Source organism: Halichoerus grypus, chromosome 9 (assembly GCF_964656455.1).
Source record: "Halichoerus grypus chromosome 9, mHalGry1.hap1.1, whole genome shotgun sequence".
Lineage (NCBI taxonomy): Eukaryota > Metazoa > Chordata > Mammalia > Carnivora > Phocidae > Halichoerus > Halichoerus grypus.
The window spans coordinates 51,954,131-51,974,722 of NC_135720.1; the positions used below are offsets into that span (position 1 = coordinate 51,954,131).

The window sequence follows — 20,592 nt, forward strand, 5'->3', positions numbered from 1 at the left end:
CCTGATGGGATCCTTATCCTGATCAGGTGCTACTTTTGTCAGCTAATGGGCCCTGAAATGCCAGAAAACTTACAACATCAAATATGCTATGTCATCCTCTGTTTTTGTGCAACTATCACCATATGGATATATTTCTGTATCCTTTGCTGCTAAACAAATTTTATATTCTGTCACTTATGTGGTATTTTCCCTTCAATACTATCACCACTCCATTGTGACACCATGAAAACTAGTGTCAGATAGGATGAATATGAATGTACAAGAATCTAAAAAGATACATGAGGGAATTCAGGGAATTAAAGGGAAAAGAATATAGGTGACATATTTGGCATTCGACCCCAAAAACTTTGTTATAGATGATGAGAGAAAAAATTGTTTCAATGGGGTATGCACACAGCCTGCTACAGTTCTCTGGATGGTCAGGAACATGGAACTGAAACAAATTATGGTCTAAAAGGAAAGGAACTAGACTTAACAATTTTCAAGTTGCTTCTATTGGCAGATGTTTCAGAAGTTCTTCAGTGGGAACTGGAACAGGAAATGACTGACTGGGTTGGCACTCTAACTGGTAAGAAAAACTAAGACACTGTAAATTCCAATGTCTAAGACAGAAACACCTGGAATGGTAAAGATGGGGGATGGAGAGAAGGTCCCAAGATGTCCTAGAGACTCTGGTGAACTACAAGGTGGCAACCTTCCAGGCAGAAGACAGAACTCTGCCGATGTTTTAGGTATGAAAAGATGTGACAAATGAGCTAAGAAATGTTTTAAATTTTCATTGATCTGATTCTCTCAGTTGAGGGAAGAGGAGTGTGTATAGGGACTATCATAGACAAGAAACACGAAGTTTTTAATTGTGGGGATGTTTTAACATGTTTGAGCTCCAGTCTTTGTTTTCACAGACCTTTCTTCTAAAACAGAGCTGTGTGGTTTTTGCCAGCCACCTTTTCTTTTAATTTTCGAAGATATATTCTCAAAAATTATTTTCTATATGGAATAGATATCTCCCAAGTGGGAGATTAGGAGTACTTGAGACATGAAACTTCTATTGGTAAAAGTAAGAAGAAACTTCTTTTTGAGATTGGCTAGAAAGATAGATGACTATATGTACTGTATTAAACCAGGTAAAAATATTTGAATATTTGGGCTTTGTCTGAAAGTTGTAAAATATTTTTCATCATTTCAGTATGAGCAATAGTCCCCATATACATGAAAGTGAAATGATCTTTAGACAATTTAACTGAAATATTAAATAACTGAATAACAGGTTCAGATATAATTTGGTAGAAGTAATGGATGACTCGGTGGATAGGAGCCAAAAGAAATAAAGGGAGAAAGCCCAGCTTCTTTAAGGTTAAAAGTCTGGTCAATGTCCGCTATTGGGAGAAACAGTCCTCCATGGGTCTCTCACTCTTCTGCTCATCTTGCTGAGCATGCCAGGAATACATGGCCCTAACCATTTCTCAAGGTTGTGTTTGGCACAAGAAACCTTGAGGGACGAGGCAATGTCTCCCTTGAAACAAAAAACAGGCCTGCATACTTCTGGCTATAAAATGGTGTAGATTTCCCAAGCTCAGAGTTCCTGTGCTATAATACAACTCACTGCCTATGCAGGTATTCATCTGGGCCCTTGGCAAAACTCTCTGTGCACCCCACAATGGGACCACAGGGCAAGGAGGGCACAGACACAATATGCTCTCTACACCAAGGGTCATAAAATCCTTTGTCTCTGACCCAGATCTCTCGTGTCTTCTGCCAGCATCCATGAAACAGTAACAGGCAAACCTATTAGCTGGTAAGTTGGGTAAAATCAAATCCCAGGCCCAATACCTTCCCTGCCCATCCCTTCTGGTTCAGTTTAAAGTCTTCCATTGAGGCCATGACCTCTCTGCTACGGGTGGGGTGTTTTTATGTGAGCATGAAGATATAGTATTTGAATAGGAACCCTCTCCCCACCCCCAACCCCTGGTTCCTTTAACAGACTTAGAAAAAAGAACCTGTACTACTCAGTTCCTGAATGAAAAAGAAAAAGAGAAAAGAACAAGGGAGCGTCTGAACAAGGTGAAGAAGAACAAGGTGTTGCCTGTCTGAAAAGAGACCTCATTGCATATATAAAATGGTAACCTCCACTGTCACCAGCCCCCAAGCAGAGAACTAATTTGAAGCAGTGAAATTCTCTGGAAGGTATGGGATAGGGCCACCCTTGGCAAACACCAGGCAGTTAAAAAAAATTACAAGTCCAAATACACCAAATACACCCAAATACAAACAGGAAGCCCAATGCTTAGTCGACCTGTTTGGATTTCGGCAAACCATATTCCCCACATGGGATTCCTATTGAGTCCAATCCACCAAGCAACAAGGAAGAGAATGACTTTGTGCTCATATCTGGGGTGACCATGCAGTTACCACAGAATGAAAAATTGGACAACCATGGGGTGTTTTAATTTCTGCAAAAGTTCAGATGTCTGGGCTCAAGCTTTCTGTCATCTGTAACTTGCTAAATTTAAAGTTTCAGAGTTTGTTTTATATGAGATTAAAAACGTCGTTGGATGGGCCAAAAACATCTGGAACTTATTTATAAAGGTACTGTAAGATTTCTATATCTATTATGATGTAAAACTACAACTGAAATAGATTACATACAAACACATAATGTCGTATACGAATTACTTCTTGTGTAACCTGGATGATATTAAGAACCATAGAAAGTGTTCCCGAGTCAACTTTTTGGGTACTTTTAAAAATCTCTGATAATTCTTGATATTATTTGGATTATGTTTTGGGACATTTTGAATTAGCTTTTGGAAAGTTAGACTAATAAAACACTGAATTAATGAATATTTCTATTTCATTAAAGATCAGATGTAGGATTCTGCTTGTATGAAATCCTGAGTTATTGCTTCATGTTCCCCTGGAGGGAGGCTAGAATTTTGTTTTTCTTTTCAGGCAGCTGAGGGGGCCAATGAGATTGACAAAGGGGGAATCTGAACTTGTATGTTCAGGAACGAATGCCAGATGTTTAGGCATAGGGTAATAAAGAGAAACACAGGCTGTAATAGGGCAATATATAACATGGTACATTAAAATCTGTTATGGGGGAAATTAGTAAGTTTCCCTAAAAGAACAAGAGCAAAAGAAACCTAATTAAATCAGAAATGTTAACATGACCCTAGGAAATTTTCTTTGTCATGAAAGAAGTTCTCGCTAAGGGCTCATGTGAAACAATATAAATTACATCCCTAGCACCGTGTCTCTATATCTAATATTATTCTCCCACTCCCGAGAGGATTTTAATTCCTGATTCTCCTCAGGGACACATATCTGCCTTACCCTCTGAGTGAGGTGTGCCTTTAGGCTCTCTACTTTGGGTTATCAGATTATAGTGAAGCCCTTTTTGATGTTAAATACAGGAACAAAATCTACCTTCCTTGAGGATTAAATGAATTTATACATTTTTAAGAAAGTTGATCCAAAGTTTCATTCCTGGACTCTGGGTTGTTGTTAGATATTGTTTTCCTCCAGTGCATATTTTAAGTACAAACCTGAATTTCATTGTGTTAAAATTGTACTTCAGAGGAAAAGGAAGAGGCAGCCTCAGGTCAGAGAGAAAATGGCTATCCTCCCAACAAAAGCGGCTTTCCATGACCTGTAAATTCTACTGAGACCTCTCTAGCAGTATGAAACAAATTTCATGATTTAGATCCAGACTACCATCGACTGAAGGAACTTCCCATTAGGAAAATGTTTTAATTCTTCCACATAAGGATACATTTTGTGGGAAAACAGGGAACAAGAATTGCCCCCTTTGAAAAAGAATGCAGAGAATAATAAGAAGCTAATTTCTAGGTACCACACATCTGGAATATCACGAAATTGGTAGCAAAGAATTGGGAAAAGATTGCAAATACCAGAAAAATATAAAAACCAGAAAACACAAACATAAAAGAAACAGAAGGGAAAAAGTCCAAGCTAAAGCAGAAAGAAGTGCTATAAGAATTTTTAAAAATTATAAAATACTTTAAAGACAAAGTACTTAAGGGCACATGAAGAACCTTCTATAATAATCATCAGAATCTGAATAATAAACTGAAATAGTCCCCCTTGGTACATTGTAAAGCATCCAATTTTAATTATGTGATTTTTCTAGCTAATTTCTGCTTCAAAAACAGTAAAGTACTTCTGCTTACAAGGTGGCAGAGACAAGAACTTTTCTGAACCTCTCATACACACATTATCAAAATTTAAATTAGCAGAAACACGCCTTTGAGTTAAATCACAATTAGCCCTTAGATCTATTTATTGAGAACCCACTATGTGCCCAACGCTGGTGGCGTATGCTAAACAGCAGTTTACATTTGTAAAGCACTTGTCCCTTTTCAGGTTCGCACAAATGACATTTTAAAACCAACTATTTGTTTTTCAGCATTAACTGCACGGGCTGAATACATCTATTATTAGAAATGGCTCCTACTCAGGAGAGTCTTTGTTTTTAAAAGATAAAATATATCCAGTTGTACTTGTGTATATATATTTTACATGGTTATATATGGAAGTCAATCAACAATGATAAATACAGACTGTGTAACAAAATAAAACAACAATTTTTGGGGAACAGAAATGGCACATTTGTCAGGAGATGTCCACAAATAATTAATTACTTTCACACAATAAAGATATTCTCTTAATCCTAGAGTCTCATAAGAGGATCTCATTACTTTCTAACCATCTGTCATCACTCCTCCCCAAAAAACTAATTAGGGTTTCATCCAATCACACATTATAAATCATGCAAATGTGGATGGCAAAAAACACAGTTTAAAGAAGTTAACATTATAACATTTTGTATTCTAAAAGTCACAGGCTTCAGAACTAGCCTTTCCTGCTCTAATAATTACCCTGCTTATTTTTCTCATCTTTTCCTGATTATTTGATATTAAACTTAGAAAATTAAATTTAAAAAAAGAAAAACTTACAGATAGTAGAGTTTTCCTGCAGCAGGAAGTTCCCTTTTCCGGTAGTCAATCCCAGAATCTAGCTGGACCGTACTACAGTATTTCTGCAATCCAAACACACAAACAAGTGGTGGCTTAGAATTATGATCTGTCTGCTATCCTTTTTCTTTCTTTAATCTTTGAAATTTTTCCTTAGTAAAATAATGAGTTTAGGACAAAACAAGAGTAGTCACATAAGAATCATAAAAGTTGAACATTAAATATATATCAAGCCCAAAGAAATCAGTTCAAAGAAGTTAAGATTAGCAGCATGCCTTTCTGACACTTTGCTAAAACAATGCTAATCAGCAAATTCCCACATAATGTGCATTACATTAAAAATTTTTTAAATGCCAATTTCTGTTAACCATTAAGTAAGAAGCTATCAGAAAGAATAACTCATGGGTCTTCAGCATCACAATGGGAGAGAGCTAGGCCAGAACATTAGTATCCACATTTTAAACCAAATGCTCTTACTAAAGCTACGCTATATGTATACCTGCCCTTCATTTGTAAATGACCGCCACTGCCCTTGTCCCTTATAGTCCCCTTTCCAGCCATCAATGTCTTTAGCGTTCTTTCCTGCTGCAGACACCTCCCTTCAGCCTGAGTCCTATGCCACTGATGTCCTTCTATTCTCCCAATTACTCTTTCCTTTCCATCCCCCTCCTCCCCGCCGCCCCCCCCCCGCACATGTGCGTGGAAACTCACACCACACACACACACACACACACACACACACACACACACTGAAACTCCTCCTGTAGAAGCTTATGAACTTTTGCTACACCTATCTTGGTCAGCTGGCTTTCTTTTTAGGGGTAAGGGGGGGGGTATATATATTATATATTATAGACACATATTCATTCCAGTAGAACAATGGTGAGCAAGGGTTTTCAGAACAATTCAAGAAACATTTACAGGCTGATCTTTTTGTTTTCAACCTAAATGAAAATTGCTTTATGAAAATTCATGAGGAAAAAATTGTATTTTAACAACTTCATTACCTTTATTAGTGAAAAACTGCTTTTTTGGGCCAAGGTAATCGTGGCAAACTGTATTTTCCAAAGATGGCTGCAATAATCTCCCCACGCCAACATGTTATGATGTTGATATTCCATCCATCGGGAAGTGGGGTCTATGTTCCCCCTCCCCTGAATCTTGTGACTAGGACAAGATGACGCTATGCAACAGCATCCTACGTTACACAGCCAAGGCAGCTTCTTACTCGCTAGCTGGAACACTTGCTCTGGACCCTGAACTGCTAGGTGAGCATCAAACTGCCTGGAGAGAGCTTAAAGCAGCCCAGACAGAGACACGGCCTGGAGGGGCCCTGAGATGACATGAAGACAGAGGTCTGACCAGGCCCCAGCTGTTCCAGTTGTTGCCACTATGGTACTAAGGGAGCCAGAATTGCCCGCTGAGGCTTTCTCAAATCCCTGACCCACAGAAAACAGGGAGAGAGAATGAAGCAATGTTGTTTTAAGCCTCTAATTTTTTCAGTCATTTGTTATGCAGCAATAGATAATCAGAACAGTCGTATCTGGGCACACTTGAAATGTAGCTACATTCTTCCGCTCGGAAACTGCATCCTGGGTTGAACTGCTACCCAAGAGCTGAGGGCTGTTTATCATCTGCACTGCAGGGAAGAGACTGTACACAGTGGCAGGGAGAATACACTTCCCCTTCTCCCATGCTGCAGCTGCCAAGTGGCTCAAGAAAGTAAAATAGGGCGATCAACCATCCCCCTGGGACTGAGGGGTTTCCCCGGATGCAGGACTTTTGGTGCTCACATCAGGACAGTCCTGGGCAAACTGGGACAGTGGATCACCTTAGGAATAACCCAGAAATCAGGGCTGGAAGGCTGGAGTATTTTGATCCCAGGGTCCTGGGATCGAGTCTTGCGTTGGGCTCCCTGCTCAGCGGGGAGTCTGCTTCTCCTTCTCCGTCCCCCAACTCGTGCTCGCTCTCAAGCTCTCTCTCTCTCTCACTCATTCTCTCTCTCAAATAAATAAGTAAAATCTTTTAAAAAATAAAATAAAATAACCCCCAAGAAGAAGCTGGTCCTCTGAGGAAGTCTACAAAACACAGCTTTTGAACCCTACCTGTGACAAACAACCCCTGAACTTAACAGAGTCATGCCGCCCTACAATGCTAGACCTGAGCAGCTGGTGGGCCTCCCCATATAGACCTCCACAGCTCACCATTCCAAGTGACTCATACCCACTCCCCAGGCCTCACTCTTGGGACTCGGGGCCTGTAACCCATCTCACCAGAAAGGAATATGGTGTTGCCTAAATACATGCATTCCACTCTCCTCTTGCCTCAGATGATCTGTTTTTTGAAGAAAGGGTATAGCCATATACCTCTCTTCTTCTCAACTTTGAGTAATGTACTAAAATTGGGAAAAGAGGTACCTCCTCCCCCTTGCCCAGGCTGTCATTGTGGGGGCCCAGCTACCCAGTACGAAGAGGAGATGGACTTTTTTAGCTAGCACTTCACACTCTATCTCTCTGAGGGAAATCTGTCCTGCTGTGGTAAGGGCCAGTTTTTCATAAGCTAGCTGTACCACAGACAATATAATAAATAGCACAGCAATATATTCATGTAAGCATATTTACCCAGGCTCTCTATTTCTTTTAAACCACAATTTATCTTATATGACCCAATATTCCTAATTTAGCCAAAATTTTTTCTTCTTTATTTTTTTGCTATTAAAAAATAAGACTAATGGAAGTTATACAAGCTTCAATTTCTCTTTCTGGGTAACTAACTTCTCTCTCATAGGAGTGATTAAGCCCTACTGAATGATTGCATTTGTACATTCACTAATCACCACTGAGGAATACCTAATCAGCAGCAAAAGAACTACAACCAAAGCCCTCAGATTTTAGCTCTTGTCTGAAAAATACTAACACTCCATTTATATTTTTAAAGAAAAATAAACCTCAAATTTTCAGATTTTATTCACTTAAGCTAACTTCTTCAAAACACTTTGCAGAAGGATGGAGGAGGGTGAAAGCTAAACTAATTCCAAGTTGATGATTCTAGTCAAAAGGGCATGGTTTAATTTCCTAATTTCCAGAGATAGTTACAAGACCTGTGACCTCTTATCACCATCCAATTGCAGTGAATAAAACTAATCAGCTACCAAAAGAAAGTTATTTTAAAATAGTTTGTATATTTACATATACAAAGGACAAATACAATTACACAATCTAAAAATGCAATTAGGAAATTTGGGGAGGAAGCGGAGGGAGGTGAACGCATACGTGGGAGCATATGCATGAGTGAAAGGCCTTGACTTTGCAAAGAAAAATGTACTACTAAAAGAACCATATTCTAGCAGTTTGCATTCTCCTCAAGAGCTATTGTGTGTATTTTTAGCAACTTTGAATAATACCATCAGAAAAATAGCCATCTCACAAAATAACTTTATATAGCTCCTACTCTGGCTTTTTCCTTCCAAGTTGGAACAAAAGAACAATAAATATTGTGGAGAAAATCCTTTAAAACCACAATATATTAACCTTGTAAGCAAAGACTGAAATAATAAAGATTTGCCTACCTTAAATACTCTTTATTATAAAAGTAATATTGCTTACAATGGAAAAAGAGAAAAAAACACATAACAAAGTTTTATGTCTTATCTAAGTGATTATATTAAATAGGAACTTAAAAGATATACACTATTGAAGTTTTTGACAATATTTAACTGATCAGTTTTATACATTTTTAATAAGTAAGCATAAGAGGAAAATATGGCTGAGGCCTTTCTAGTTCCAGGAAATAAAATACTTAAATAACTAAAATCTGTCTTTTAACTTAAGTGCTTTAAAACTGTATGTTTTTAAGCTAAAAAAAAAGTGATCCAGGCTCATTGTAAAAAATTCAAATATTAAAAGTGCAAAGGTAGAAATGAAAGTCTATCCCCTTCTCAGAAAAAAAAGTTTGCTTATAGTTGATATCCTTCAAGTTTTTTCTACATGTACAGAGATGATGACAGAGAAAGTGGGATCATATTTATACACACAGTTCTAAGCTTAATTCTTTCCAAGATCTTAAAAGTTCTATGAGAGAAATAACTACATTTAAATACAGGAAAGCCACAGTGTATACTGTACTATTTTGTTTGCTGAGAATATAATTCTGTAAGTAAATGACAAGTAAGAATACAAGAAAGATATTGAGCCAAAAAAAAGGAGACTGGGTGGGGGTCTCTTTTTTTTTTTGAGACGGGACATACATCCAGATATACATGCGGAAGCAGGTGTACACTCTAAGAAACCTGCTTCAATCTCATTTCAAACAATCATGTGCTACCACTTTTAAGCTTAAGCAATGATATATAAAAATTCAACACATGATAAGCTTGGACATATTTTTAAGCTTCTTATGATGTAAGTATAACATAAATACAGAGAAATACACAAGTCATAAATGTCCAGCTCAGTCAAGAAACAGAACATTACTAGCACCTGTGAAGTCCCCCTAGTACCCTCTTCTACCTCTTCAAAGGTAACCAGTATGCTGATTCTAGCAACATAGAATTTTGCCTGTTTTGGGAGTTTTATATAAGTAGAACTACCCAGTATGTATTCTTTTGTGATTGGGCTCCTTTATGTTTGTGAGATTCATCCATTCTCATGTTGTGTATAGTTAGTTTGATTGGTGTGTCATATCCACTATGTGAATAGGCCACAATTTATCGACTCATTCTACTGTTGATGGACATTTGGGCTGTTTCTAGTTACTTGCTCTTTCAAATAATGCAGCCACGAACATTTCTGCATGTGAGTCTTGGCGCACACATGCACATGCTCTTGTTGGATATATACCTAGAAGAGTAACTGCTTGGCCATAGGATAAGAGTCTGCTTAGCTTTAGCCAACGCTGTCAGGGTTCCAAGGCGATGCACAACCTACACTCCCAAGAGTGGTGTATGAGCATTCCTAAGTATGTGTTTGCTACTGGTATAAAGAAATACAATTGATTTTTGAATGCTCACCTTATATCCAGCAGTCTTAGAAATTATTAATGTAATATTTTTGTATGTTAATTTTTCAGGATGATACTAAAGATGTCCCATATTTTTTGTAAATATGCTACATTGTTTTATATCACAAAAACTATACACTTACGGTTTAACAAGTCCCCTGCAAATTCAATATTTACTTTGGATTAACTTAACAAACACTGAACACTATATACTGGGTACTTCCCTGTTTCCTAGAAATACAATAATGAATAAGCTTTTGCTCTGACAGCCTGGTAGAATTCAGATATCTGCCTCAAAGTTACCATTTTCTTCTTCTCCCAATCATGGACATCATTTTTCAAAGTTGCTAAGTCCTTTGCCAATTTCCCAGAAATTGCAATTTTAGCCTGTTACTTAACTTCCCCCTCAGTTTTCTCTCTTATAAAATAAAGGAATTGAATTATGATCTCTTTCAGTCTAAAATTCGTCTTTTTTAAGATTTTATTTATTGGGGTGCCTGGGTGGCTCAGTTGGTTAAGCAGCCCACTCTTGATTTCTGCTCAGGTCATGATCTCAGGATTGTGAAACAGAGCCCCCACTTGGGCTCCATACTCAGTGGGGAGTCTGCTTGAGATTCTCTCTCTCCCTCTGCTCCTCCCTGTGCTCGTGCACTCTCTCTCTCTCAAATAAATAAATTAAAAAAAAAAAGATTTTATTTATTACTGGAGAGAGAATGCACAGGCATGCACACAGGCAGGGAGAGGAGCAGAGGGGAAAGGAGAGAGAATCTCGAGCAGACTCTGCACCAACTGTAGACCTGTTGAGGGGCTTGATCTCATAGCCCTGATCATGACCTGAGCTGGAACCAAGAGTCCAACACTTAACCGACTGAGCCACCCAGGCACTCCTCGATCTAAAATTCTTAATACAATCCTGAAGTTCTCACACTTCACAGCTAAGTTCTTGTTCAGAACTTTTTAGTTCTGAAGTAGACCCAAGGCTCAGAGTCTACCACCAATCACTTTGCCTCCTTTGCTTTCTTGCTCATCTATTCCAAAATACATTAAAAAAAAATTTTCCCACTGCCCCACTCCCTGGCTACCCCACTTATCTCTTGCTTAAAATATCCACACCCTACCACCTTACTTGGTAAGGTTTACATCTCTTCTTTCTATCAAGCAGTTTCAAAATTTCTCTTCCCTTCCAAAAAGCAGGAAATAAGACACTTTAGCCACTGCCAAGTGCTCTTATGTCTCACTTGTGATAATGCATAATAACTTGAACTTACCTCATATAATCCTCACAATAATCATACACAGAGTAATTTTTTTATCCTCATTTTACAGTTGAGGAAATTTAAGGAGGAGATTACTTTTTTAAAATCACTGCAATGGGCTAAACTGTGTTCCCTGCAAATTTGTATGTTGAAGTCCTAACCCCCAGTACTGCAGAATGTGACTGTACTTGGAGATTGAGCCTTTAAAGAGGTGATTACATTAAAATGAGGTGTTTTTTTGTTTTTTTTTTTTAGGGTAGGCCCTAATCCAATATGACTGGTGTACTCATGAGAGGAGGAAATTAGACACAGACATGCAAAAGAGGAAGGACCATGTGAAGGCAGAGGGAAAAGACAGCCATCTCCAAGTCAAGGAGAGATGCCTCAGGAGAAACCAACCCTGCCAACACCTTGATCTTGGACTTCTAGCCTCCAGAACTGTGAGAAAATACATTTCTGTTGTTTAAGCCACCAGTCTGTGGTATTTTGTTATGGGAGCCCAAGCAAACTAATACATTACTAACACTCTTGTCCCATTAATAAGCATACAGGAAGACATTTTTTAAAGACCGTAAAAAAGGAAAGAACAATTGTGACATAAAAAAAAAAAAAGTGCCAGGACTGAAGCTAAAAAGCACAGCTGTACACACTTGCTTGTAAGGTGAGCCAAAATCTGCCTCTTTCTGCAGCCACAATTGGAAGGGAAAATACAGTAATTTCACAATTCAAAGAGCTCTAGAGAGGCCACATAGTTGGTAGGTGGCTGAGCCATGATTTGCCCGGGTCACTCATGCCCCCAAATCTATGATCTTCTCACCATGCCACACTGCTTTATTACACAGTAGTTACAGGATCATTTGTCTTTAGCCTTATACAATTTACATGATTATTTTTTGTTTCCCGATTCCTCCCTCCCTGTCCCAAATCAATTACCTCTGCACAGCATAAATATGCTAATTGGTCTTCTAGAGGTCCATACTGTATGATTCCATTATAATTTCCTTTAACTATTTAGTTCAAAACTGTGTATGAGATATGTTCATCCTATACTAAATTCTATACTATACTGGATTGTATTATAGCAATCTTCCATTATATAGGACGTTTTCTATGTTTAAAGTGTCTGGTCAACTCATGGCCCACTATTTTTGTGACCTGCACCTGATCATCTAAACTGATGTTGTCAGTCTTGGAAGGTGAACTCCAAGAGAGCAAGAATTGCCTGCTTAACTCACTACATGGCACCATCTACTCACAGGCCCTACGAAGCAGGACTGGAGTCCAATGATGAGGATGATTTATTTCCCTCTCTCATAGGTGCAAAAAGGGGAAGTACAAACTAATCTCAGACAATTACTCTCTCCTACAAAATACATATGAAGTTTCTGCTCATATTTTAAAAGATCTCATAATAAAACTGCCATAAACTTGGTAATTTGAGGTGTAAATAAATGGGTCCATCTTCATCATCAATATCATTAAATAGCAAACACTAATGTAAGGGTTTACCATGTGCCATATATAAAGGGTAAACCATTTTTTAAGGGTTTTAAAGGCATACCCTTTAAATATATGCCTCTCACACTCTATAAAATTGGTGGAATTATTATTATTCCCACTTTACAGATAGATAAGGACACTAAAGTACAAGAGCAGTAACGTGTCCATTATAAAAAACCTCAAAAGTGGTAGAACTGTAACAGCATTCCAGCTGATCTTAAGTGTTAACTTGCTTCAAGTTGACACACTCCCTTGCCTGCTGCCTTAAGGTCCTTGATCTGTAACAGAACTACTTTACTTTACTTTCTTTGAGACTGGCAGAACACTGGCCTTGGGGAATGAAGGACCAGAACATTCCTAGGCCACAGAGGCCAGCAAGTCTGCTTAAAGCCACCTTGGCTTTCTGATTAGGCCAGCAATCTTTTAGTAAAACGTTTTTTTTTTTTTCTTTTTAAGGTCACACAATGACTTTACTGACCTCCCTTTGCACATCTGTAGATCTTGCCCTCCTTTGCAGAAAGAACAGAGTACTCTTGCTCAACCACCCCCAGGTACCAAGGAACCAGACCTTCTTGCCCAATCACCCCTGGGCACCAAGGAACCATAACTTCTTGCACAACCTCCGAGCACCAAGATAACCCTGTAGCTGGCATCATCAAATCTGCACATAATCCAGAAATGTCAGACCACTGTACTCCCTTACCTGATCAAACCCCTTTAAAAATCAAGAGTCCACCTTCTACCCAGCTGGCCAGCCTCCTGAATAAAGTTCATATTCTTTTCCAGTCAAAACTCATCTCTTGGTATTGGCCTTTTGAGCAAGGGGCAGCTGAACTTGGGTTTCGATAAGAGAACCAGGATTCCAACCCAAGCATTTTGGTTCCAATGTTCATATTCTTAATTACTTTGCTATATTGCCTCCACACCCAGGAAATGTTCAAGCAACCAGGTCTCTTAGTTGGATATAAAGGCAATGCAAAATTCATATGGGTTTATTGCAAGTCCTTGCAGAACTCTGTCAGCCTGCTTGGGACAGTCCTACCTCTGCTGCCTTCTGATCATATGCTAACCAGGTAAGGCCTAGTCCTGATGGTTATTTTGAGAAGCAGCTGTGTTGCAATGAATAGATTCATTTACTTATTGTAACCATACCCCATACAAAAATGATATGGAGCAACTTTTCAGAAACTCTATCCAGTTACATTACACTGCACATAAAAAATTGGAAGCTTTCTGGGGCACCCGGGTGGCTCAGATGGTTAAGCGTCTGCCTTTGGCTCAGGTCATGATCCCAGGGTCCTGGGATCGAGTCCCGCATCAGGCTCCCTGCTCCTTGGGAGCCTGCTTCTCCCTCTGCCTCTCTCTCTCTCTCTGTCTCTCATGAATAAATAAATAAAATCTTTAAAAAAAAAAAAATTGGAAGCTTTCTTGTAATCACTAAGATAACAGAAACAGATTTGGGTTTCAAGCTTGTATGTTCTGAGATAAGGATCATGTTTATGTTGTTCATCATTGTGTCCCTAGCACCTAGCACAATATCCAGTACATAATATATAGTAAATGCTCAGTAAATACTGATCAACTGAACAAATCATTAGCAAACTCATCCATGTGCGAAGCTTAGGTGCAAGTCAATATGTCAGAAACTACAGGAAAAAGCCAACCAGTACAGTCCCTTTCCCAAGGAGCTTTTATGATAAAATGGGAACTGACTTAGCAGGATTCTTGCTAAAACTAGACTCAGCAAAGACTGACAAGGACATGGTAGGCCAAGGTTGAGGCCTAGTAGAGAAGAGGGCTTCAAGGAGGCTAACTAAAGTACAGTCAAAGAGAAAGTCTTTGTCAGAACTCAGCTGAGACAGAAAATTCAGACAAGGAATTCTATCTTCCTCCAAGTAAGAGCTTCATCCCAAGGCAGGGTTTCTTCAATGACAAAGAGATGAAACTGAGAACATATCCACATTCATAAAACAAAAGTCGTGAGCTATGCTGATTTGGCTGCTTACACCCACCACAATCAACTCATGTAGCTTAGAAAAAGACACAAGCTAACTCTGAGTTTCCTAAACCAATGCAAGTGGCAGGGAAGATGGAAATACCCTGGTTGGTAGACCAGTGGTTCTCAACACTGACTGCATGTTAGCATTAACTGGCAATTATTTAGAAAGTACCAATGCCCAGGTCATTTTTGTAGAGGAGGACTTATGTTGGCTGATTTTTGTCTGTTTTATTTTAAGCTCCTGAGGCCATTCTAATGAGCAATCAGTGTTGAGAGCCACGGGCTTAGCCTAATCTAGCCCCACCTCCAGTTGGTCCCATCCAAATTACATGACTACTCCATAGTAGAAGGAAGATGGAATGAATTTTGGAGAAAACAACCACAATGTCCATCATAGGTGGTAATTAAAGCCATAGGACCACCCAGGGTTGGTGTTTATGGTCCTAGAATCAAAGAGTCAGAGATTGGTAGCATTGATTCCTTTCTTGTTTGGATAAAATGAGATGAAAAAGAAATCACCATGACTTTGCAATGGGGGTAAAGACATAAAAGCATATGAGTTGTCAAGATCTATTTGAATGAACAAAGGAAATAAACAGAATACTAAGTAAACAAAGGACTGATAACGCTTAACATGGGTTGGAGAAATATTCTATAATTGGAGTAGTTTGATTAGATGAAGAGGACTTGGAATAAATTTCCTTAGGGAAAATAAAAATATGAGAATGTATAGAAAGGACAGAAGGACACTTGAGTGACTGGTCCAGCAGAGGATTCCAACATCCCAAACTAGATGACCCTAAGTTTATAGAGTTAGGTTTTCAACTCACATCTCATATTGTTAATGAGGCTACATTCTTATCTTTTTTGAGCACCACTGTGATTTGGAGCATTCCAATGTGCCTCTGAAATAATGAGTTCCTGGATGTCACCAAAAATATTTTCAAAAAAAAAAAAGAGGCAAAGCACCAGCATCTGGTGGCATACCTGATCAAACTTAGTAGGTGTGGCACTGAAGCCCAGCACAACAGTTGTAGAATCTCTCTGTCAGTGTTTGGAACTCTGAGAGGAAACCATGGCCCTTCAAAAACACACCTCCACTCTCACCATCTATAAAAGGAAAGGTGAAACATCTGACTGTGGCAACTGCTACTGTAACCAGAGACCTTGTTCAAAAGGCCAATGACTTACTTTCCCTTCTAAATTCTTCATCTTAGACATATTGATTCTTAGAAAATATTTGGACTCTAGTATACTAAAGTATGGTATTTATCATCTTTAGACCATCAAGAAGTAGGAACTTGTAAAGAACAAGAATCTATACCGCCTCTGTCAACTTGGTCAAGACCTTAGGTGCTGTTAGTAGACTGGTGTCCTGATAAGACTTAATTAATTTGGATGATCAAGATACCAATTTGTATCTTAAACAGCTATGTGCCAGGATGGGGAACACGTCAGAATTGATGAAGGTCTTGTCCTTACATGATCAAATTATTTTGACATAGGGGTGGAAAATAAAAAATCCTAATGTTTATATGAAGAGATGCTTCTGTTCATCAGAAAAATGGTAACCTTTGAGACATAGGATGCTACATAGAGTTTATGTGTTTTCCTCTTGTTATAAATAGAAGACACTCTGCTGCCATATATATGTTTAATCATATATATGTTATATAGAAATGTTTAATCATGGTTATCTTTATAAAACTGTCACAAAAGAATAAAAATAACTACAGCCACCATTTATTGAGCACTTAATTTTACAACAACCTTTAAAAATAGGATTATCAGCCTCGATTTACCAATGCAGTACTTAAAGTTCAAAAAGAGTAAATATTCTGCTCTCTACTTGTCCAGAATTATTTGTCTCCTAGGGGACAGAGACTAAACTCTGCAGACCATGTGCTCGTCACCACTACATATATCTGCTATATTCAGAAAAAGACATGGAATAAAAGTTCAAAAATTCGGTGGCGCCTGGGTGGCTCAGTCGTTAAGCGTCTGCCTTCGGCTCAGGTCATGATCCCGGGTCCTGGGATCGAGCCCCGCATCGGGCTCCCTGCTCCGCGGGGAGCCTGCTTCTCCCTCTCCCACTCCCCCTGCTTGTGTTCCCTCTCTCGCTGTGTCTCTCTCTGTCAAATAAATAAATAAAATCTTTAAAAAAAAAAAAAAAAAAAGTTCAAAAATTCCACCACCTTAAATATTCTGGCCACTATCACTTTGCAATAACATGATACTAACTCGATATGTCCAAGCAACATCCAGTAAAATTCCTAGAGTACCACACATTAATTCCACATGATTTGTTGTCATTTATTTATTTATACCCTACTGTGTTCTGAAAGGATTAATGTGGCTTCTTTAAAAAAATCATCATACTATTTGTATATTCAGTTTCACCATTTAATTTTCAATATTATCTAACATACAAGTTAAGTGTAATTTGACAAAACCTAGTAAAGCTTTAATTGCACAGAACCTTTGACCTAGAAATTCCATTTCCAGGAACCTATCCTACAAAAACATTGACTCCTGTGACTAAAAATGCATTTGTAAACAGCTTTTTTTAAAGCATTATTTGAAAAGAAACACAGTAAACCTAAGTATACAAAAATTGCAGATTAGTTTAAAAATACTAGTGCAGCCATTAGTAGAAATACAAAACATCCATTTAAAAGAAAGAGCTAGAGTTATATCTGATATAACAAGATCTCCAGGGTCTCTCCAAGGTATAAAAGCACAAGTCAGATATAGATGTAACTATTACCCTGTTAATTTACAACAAAACTATATGCTTAGGCATATATAGAGATATGTAATGCATATAAATGTACGAAAAATGCTTGAAAAGATACAGATTTTCTTTCAGCTTTATTGAGGTATAACTGACATATAACATTTGTAAGGTTAAGGTGTACAACTGATAAACTTAACATATTGCAAAATGATTATCACAGTAGCATTGGTTAATACGCTATCACCTCACATAATTACCATTTTTTTATGGCAAGAATTTAGCAACTTTCAAGCATAAAATACAGTATTGTTAACTATACTCACCATGCTGTGCATTAGATCCCAAAAACTTAGCCATTTACAACTAAAAGTTTGTGCCCATCTCCCCATTTCCCCCACTCCCCAGCTCCTGGCAACGACCAACCTATTCTCTGTCTCTATGAGTTCAGCTTTTTTAGATTCCACATATAAGTAATATCATATTGTATTTGTCTCTCTCTGACTTATTTCACTTAGCATAATGCTCTCAAGGTCCATCTATTTTGTCACAAATGGCAGTGTTTCCTTCTTATGGCTGAAGAATATTCCATTGTATATATATATACTACATCTTTATCCATTCATCCATTGATGGACACTTAGGTTGTTTCTGTATCTTGGCTATTAGAAATAATGCTGCAAAGAACCCAGAAGTACAGATGTCTGTTCAAGATAGTGATTTCATTTCCTTTGGATATATACTCAGAAGTGGAATTGCTGAATCATAGGCTAACTCTACTTTTAATGTTTTGAGGAGCTTCTATACTGTTTTTCCTAGGGGCAGCATCAATTTATAGCCCCACAAATAGTGCACAAGGGTTTCTTTTTCTCCATATCCTCCCCAACACTTATCTCTTGTGGTTTTGAGGGTAGCCATTCTAACAGATGTGAGGTGATATCTCATTGTGGTTTTGATTTGCATTTTCCTGATGATTAGTGATGCTGAACATCTTTTCATGTACCCATGGCCATTTGTAGGTCTTCTTTGGAAAAATGTCTATACGGTTCCTCTGCCCATTTTTTGAAGCCCTCTACTATTATTGTACTGTTTGTACATTTCTCTCTTCAGATGTGAGTATTTTCTTAATATATTTAGGTGCTCTGATGTTGGGTGCACATATGATTGTTATGCCTTCTTGATAAATTGACCCCTTTATTATTATATAGTGGTGTTCTTTGACTCATTGCAGTTTTTGACTTAAAGTCTATCTTCTCTCTTCTCTGATGTAGGTATAGCTATTCCTGCTCACTTTTGGTTTCTACTTCCACAGAATCTTTTTTCATCCCTTCACTTTGAGCCTACATGTCTTTAAAGCTATGTTTCCTTACAGGCACCATATAGTTAGGTCTTCCTTTTTTGTTTTTAATCCATCCAGACAATCTATACGTTTTGATTTGAGAATTTAATCCACTTATATTTAGAGTAATTATCAATAGCATCTTATTAGTTATACTCTGGCTGTTTCCTTGTTCCTTTCTCTCTTGCTGCCTTCCTCTGTGAACAGATCATTTTCCATAGGGGTAGGCTTTGATTCCCTTCTCTTTATCTTTAGTGTATTTACGGCAGTCTTTGTTTTGTGGTTACCATGAGGCTTACATAAAATACCTTATGAATATAACAGAATATTTTATATGGGTAACAACCTCAATCTCATACAAAAACTGTACCCTCTTACTACCCTTCCTTTTTTGTTTTTGATGTCACAATTTAGCCATTTTCATATTATGTATTAAATAAATTATTGTAGCTATAGTTATTTTTAATACTCTTGTTCTTTAACCTTTGTACTAGATTTAAGTGGCTTACATACCACCATATTACAAAATTAGACTATTCTGAATTTGACTGTATACCTTTACCAGTGTATTGTATATTTTCATATTTTCATGTTACTAATTACTATTCTCTCATTTCAGTTTGAAGAACTTCTTATAAAGCAGGTCTAGTGATGATGAACTCCCTCAGCTTTTGTTTGTCTGGATAAGTCTTTGCCTATATGTTATTTCTGAAGGATAACTTTGCTGAAGAGAGTATTCTTGACTGGTAGGTTTTTTTTTAAATTTTAGTTATATTTGAATATATCATTCCACTGTCTTCTGGCTTGTAAGATTTCTCCTGAGAAATCTGATAGCCTTGTGGTGTGCTAGTAACAAATTTCCTTTCTCTTGTTGCTCTTAAGATTCTTTGTCTCTGCGGGGCGCCTGGGTGGCTTAGTCGTTAAGTGTCTGTCTTCGGCTCAGGTCATGATCCCAGGATCCTGGGATCGAGCCCCGCATTGGGCTCCCTGCTTGGCGGGAAGCCTGCTTCTCCCTCTCCCACTCCCCCTGCTTGTGTTCCCTCTCTCACGCTCTCTCTCTGTCAAATAAATAAATAAAATCTTAAAAAAAAAAAAAAAAAAGATTCTTTGTCTCTGACTTTTGAGTTTTATTATAATGTTTTATTATAATGTACCTTGGAAAAGACTCTTGAGTTTTTTTGATGACCTATAAGCTTTGTGAACTTGGATATCCAAATCTCTCCCCATATTTGGGAAGTTCTCTGCCATTATTTCTTTAAATAAACTTTCTGCCCCCTTTCCCTCTCCTCTCTTTCTGGAACCCCAATAATTCACAGATTGTTTCTTCTGATGGTATCCCATAGTTTATGTAGAGTTTCTTCATTCTTTATCAGTCTTTTTTCTTTATTCTGCTCTGACTGGATAATTTTAAAGTCCCTGTCTTCGATCTCACTGATTCTTTCTTCTACTTGATCAAGCCTAATGTTGATTGCTTTCTATTGCCTTTATTTTTTTTTTTCATTTCATTAATTGTATTCTTCAGCTTCAGAATTTCTATTTGGTTCTTTTTTATTATTTCTCTTTGTTAAATTTCTCATTTTGTTTGTGTATGGTTTTCCTGATTTTGTTGCATTGCTTTTGTGTGTTTTCCTGTAGCCATTAAGTTTCCTTAAAACAGCTATTTTGAATTCTTTTTTTTTAAAGGAATTGTTTTTCTTTTTTTTTTTTTCTTTTTTTTAAGATTTTATTTATTTATTTGACAGAGAGCAAGAGAGAGCACAGGCAGGGGGAGT

At 37.8% G+C, this 20,592-nt stretch overlaps 1 protein-coding gene across 2 annotated transcripts in view; it reads right to left on the minus strand.

Moving 5' to 3' along the window:
* Positions 1 to 20,592, minus strand: part of AFG1L (AFG1 like ATPase) — a 239,814-nt gene that overhangs the window by 71,263 nt on the left and 147,959 nt on the right. For both annotated transcript variants that reach the window (XM_078054909.1, XM_078054910.1), the window contains exon 9: positions 4,977 to 5,059. In XM_078054909.1, the coding sequence (XP_077911035.1) occupies positions 4,977 to 5,059 (83 nt within the window). The remainder of the gene's footprint in view (positions 1 to 4,976; positions 5,060 to 20,592) is intronic.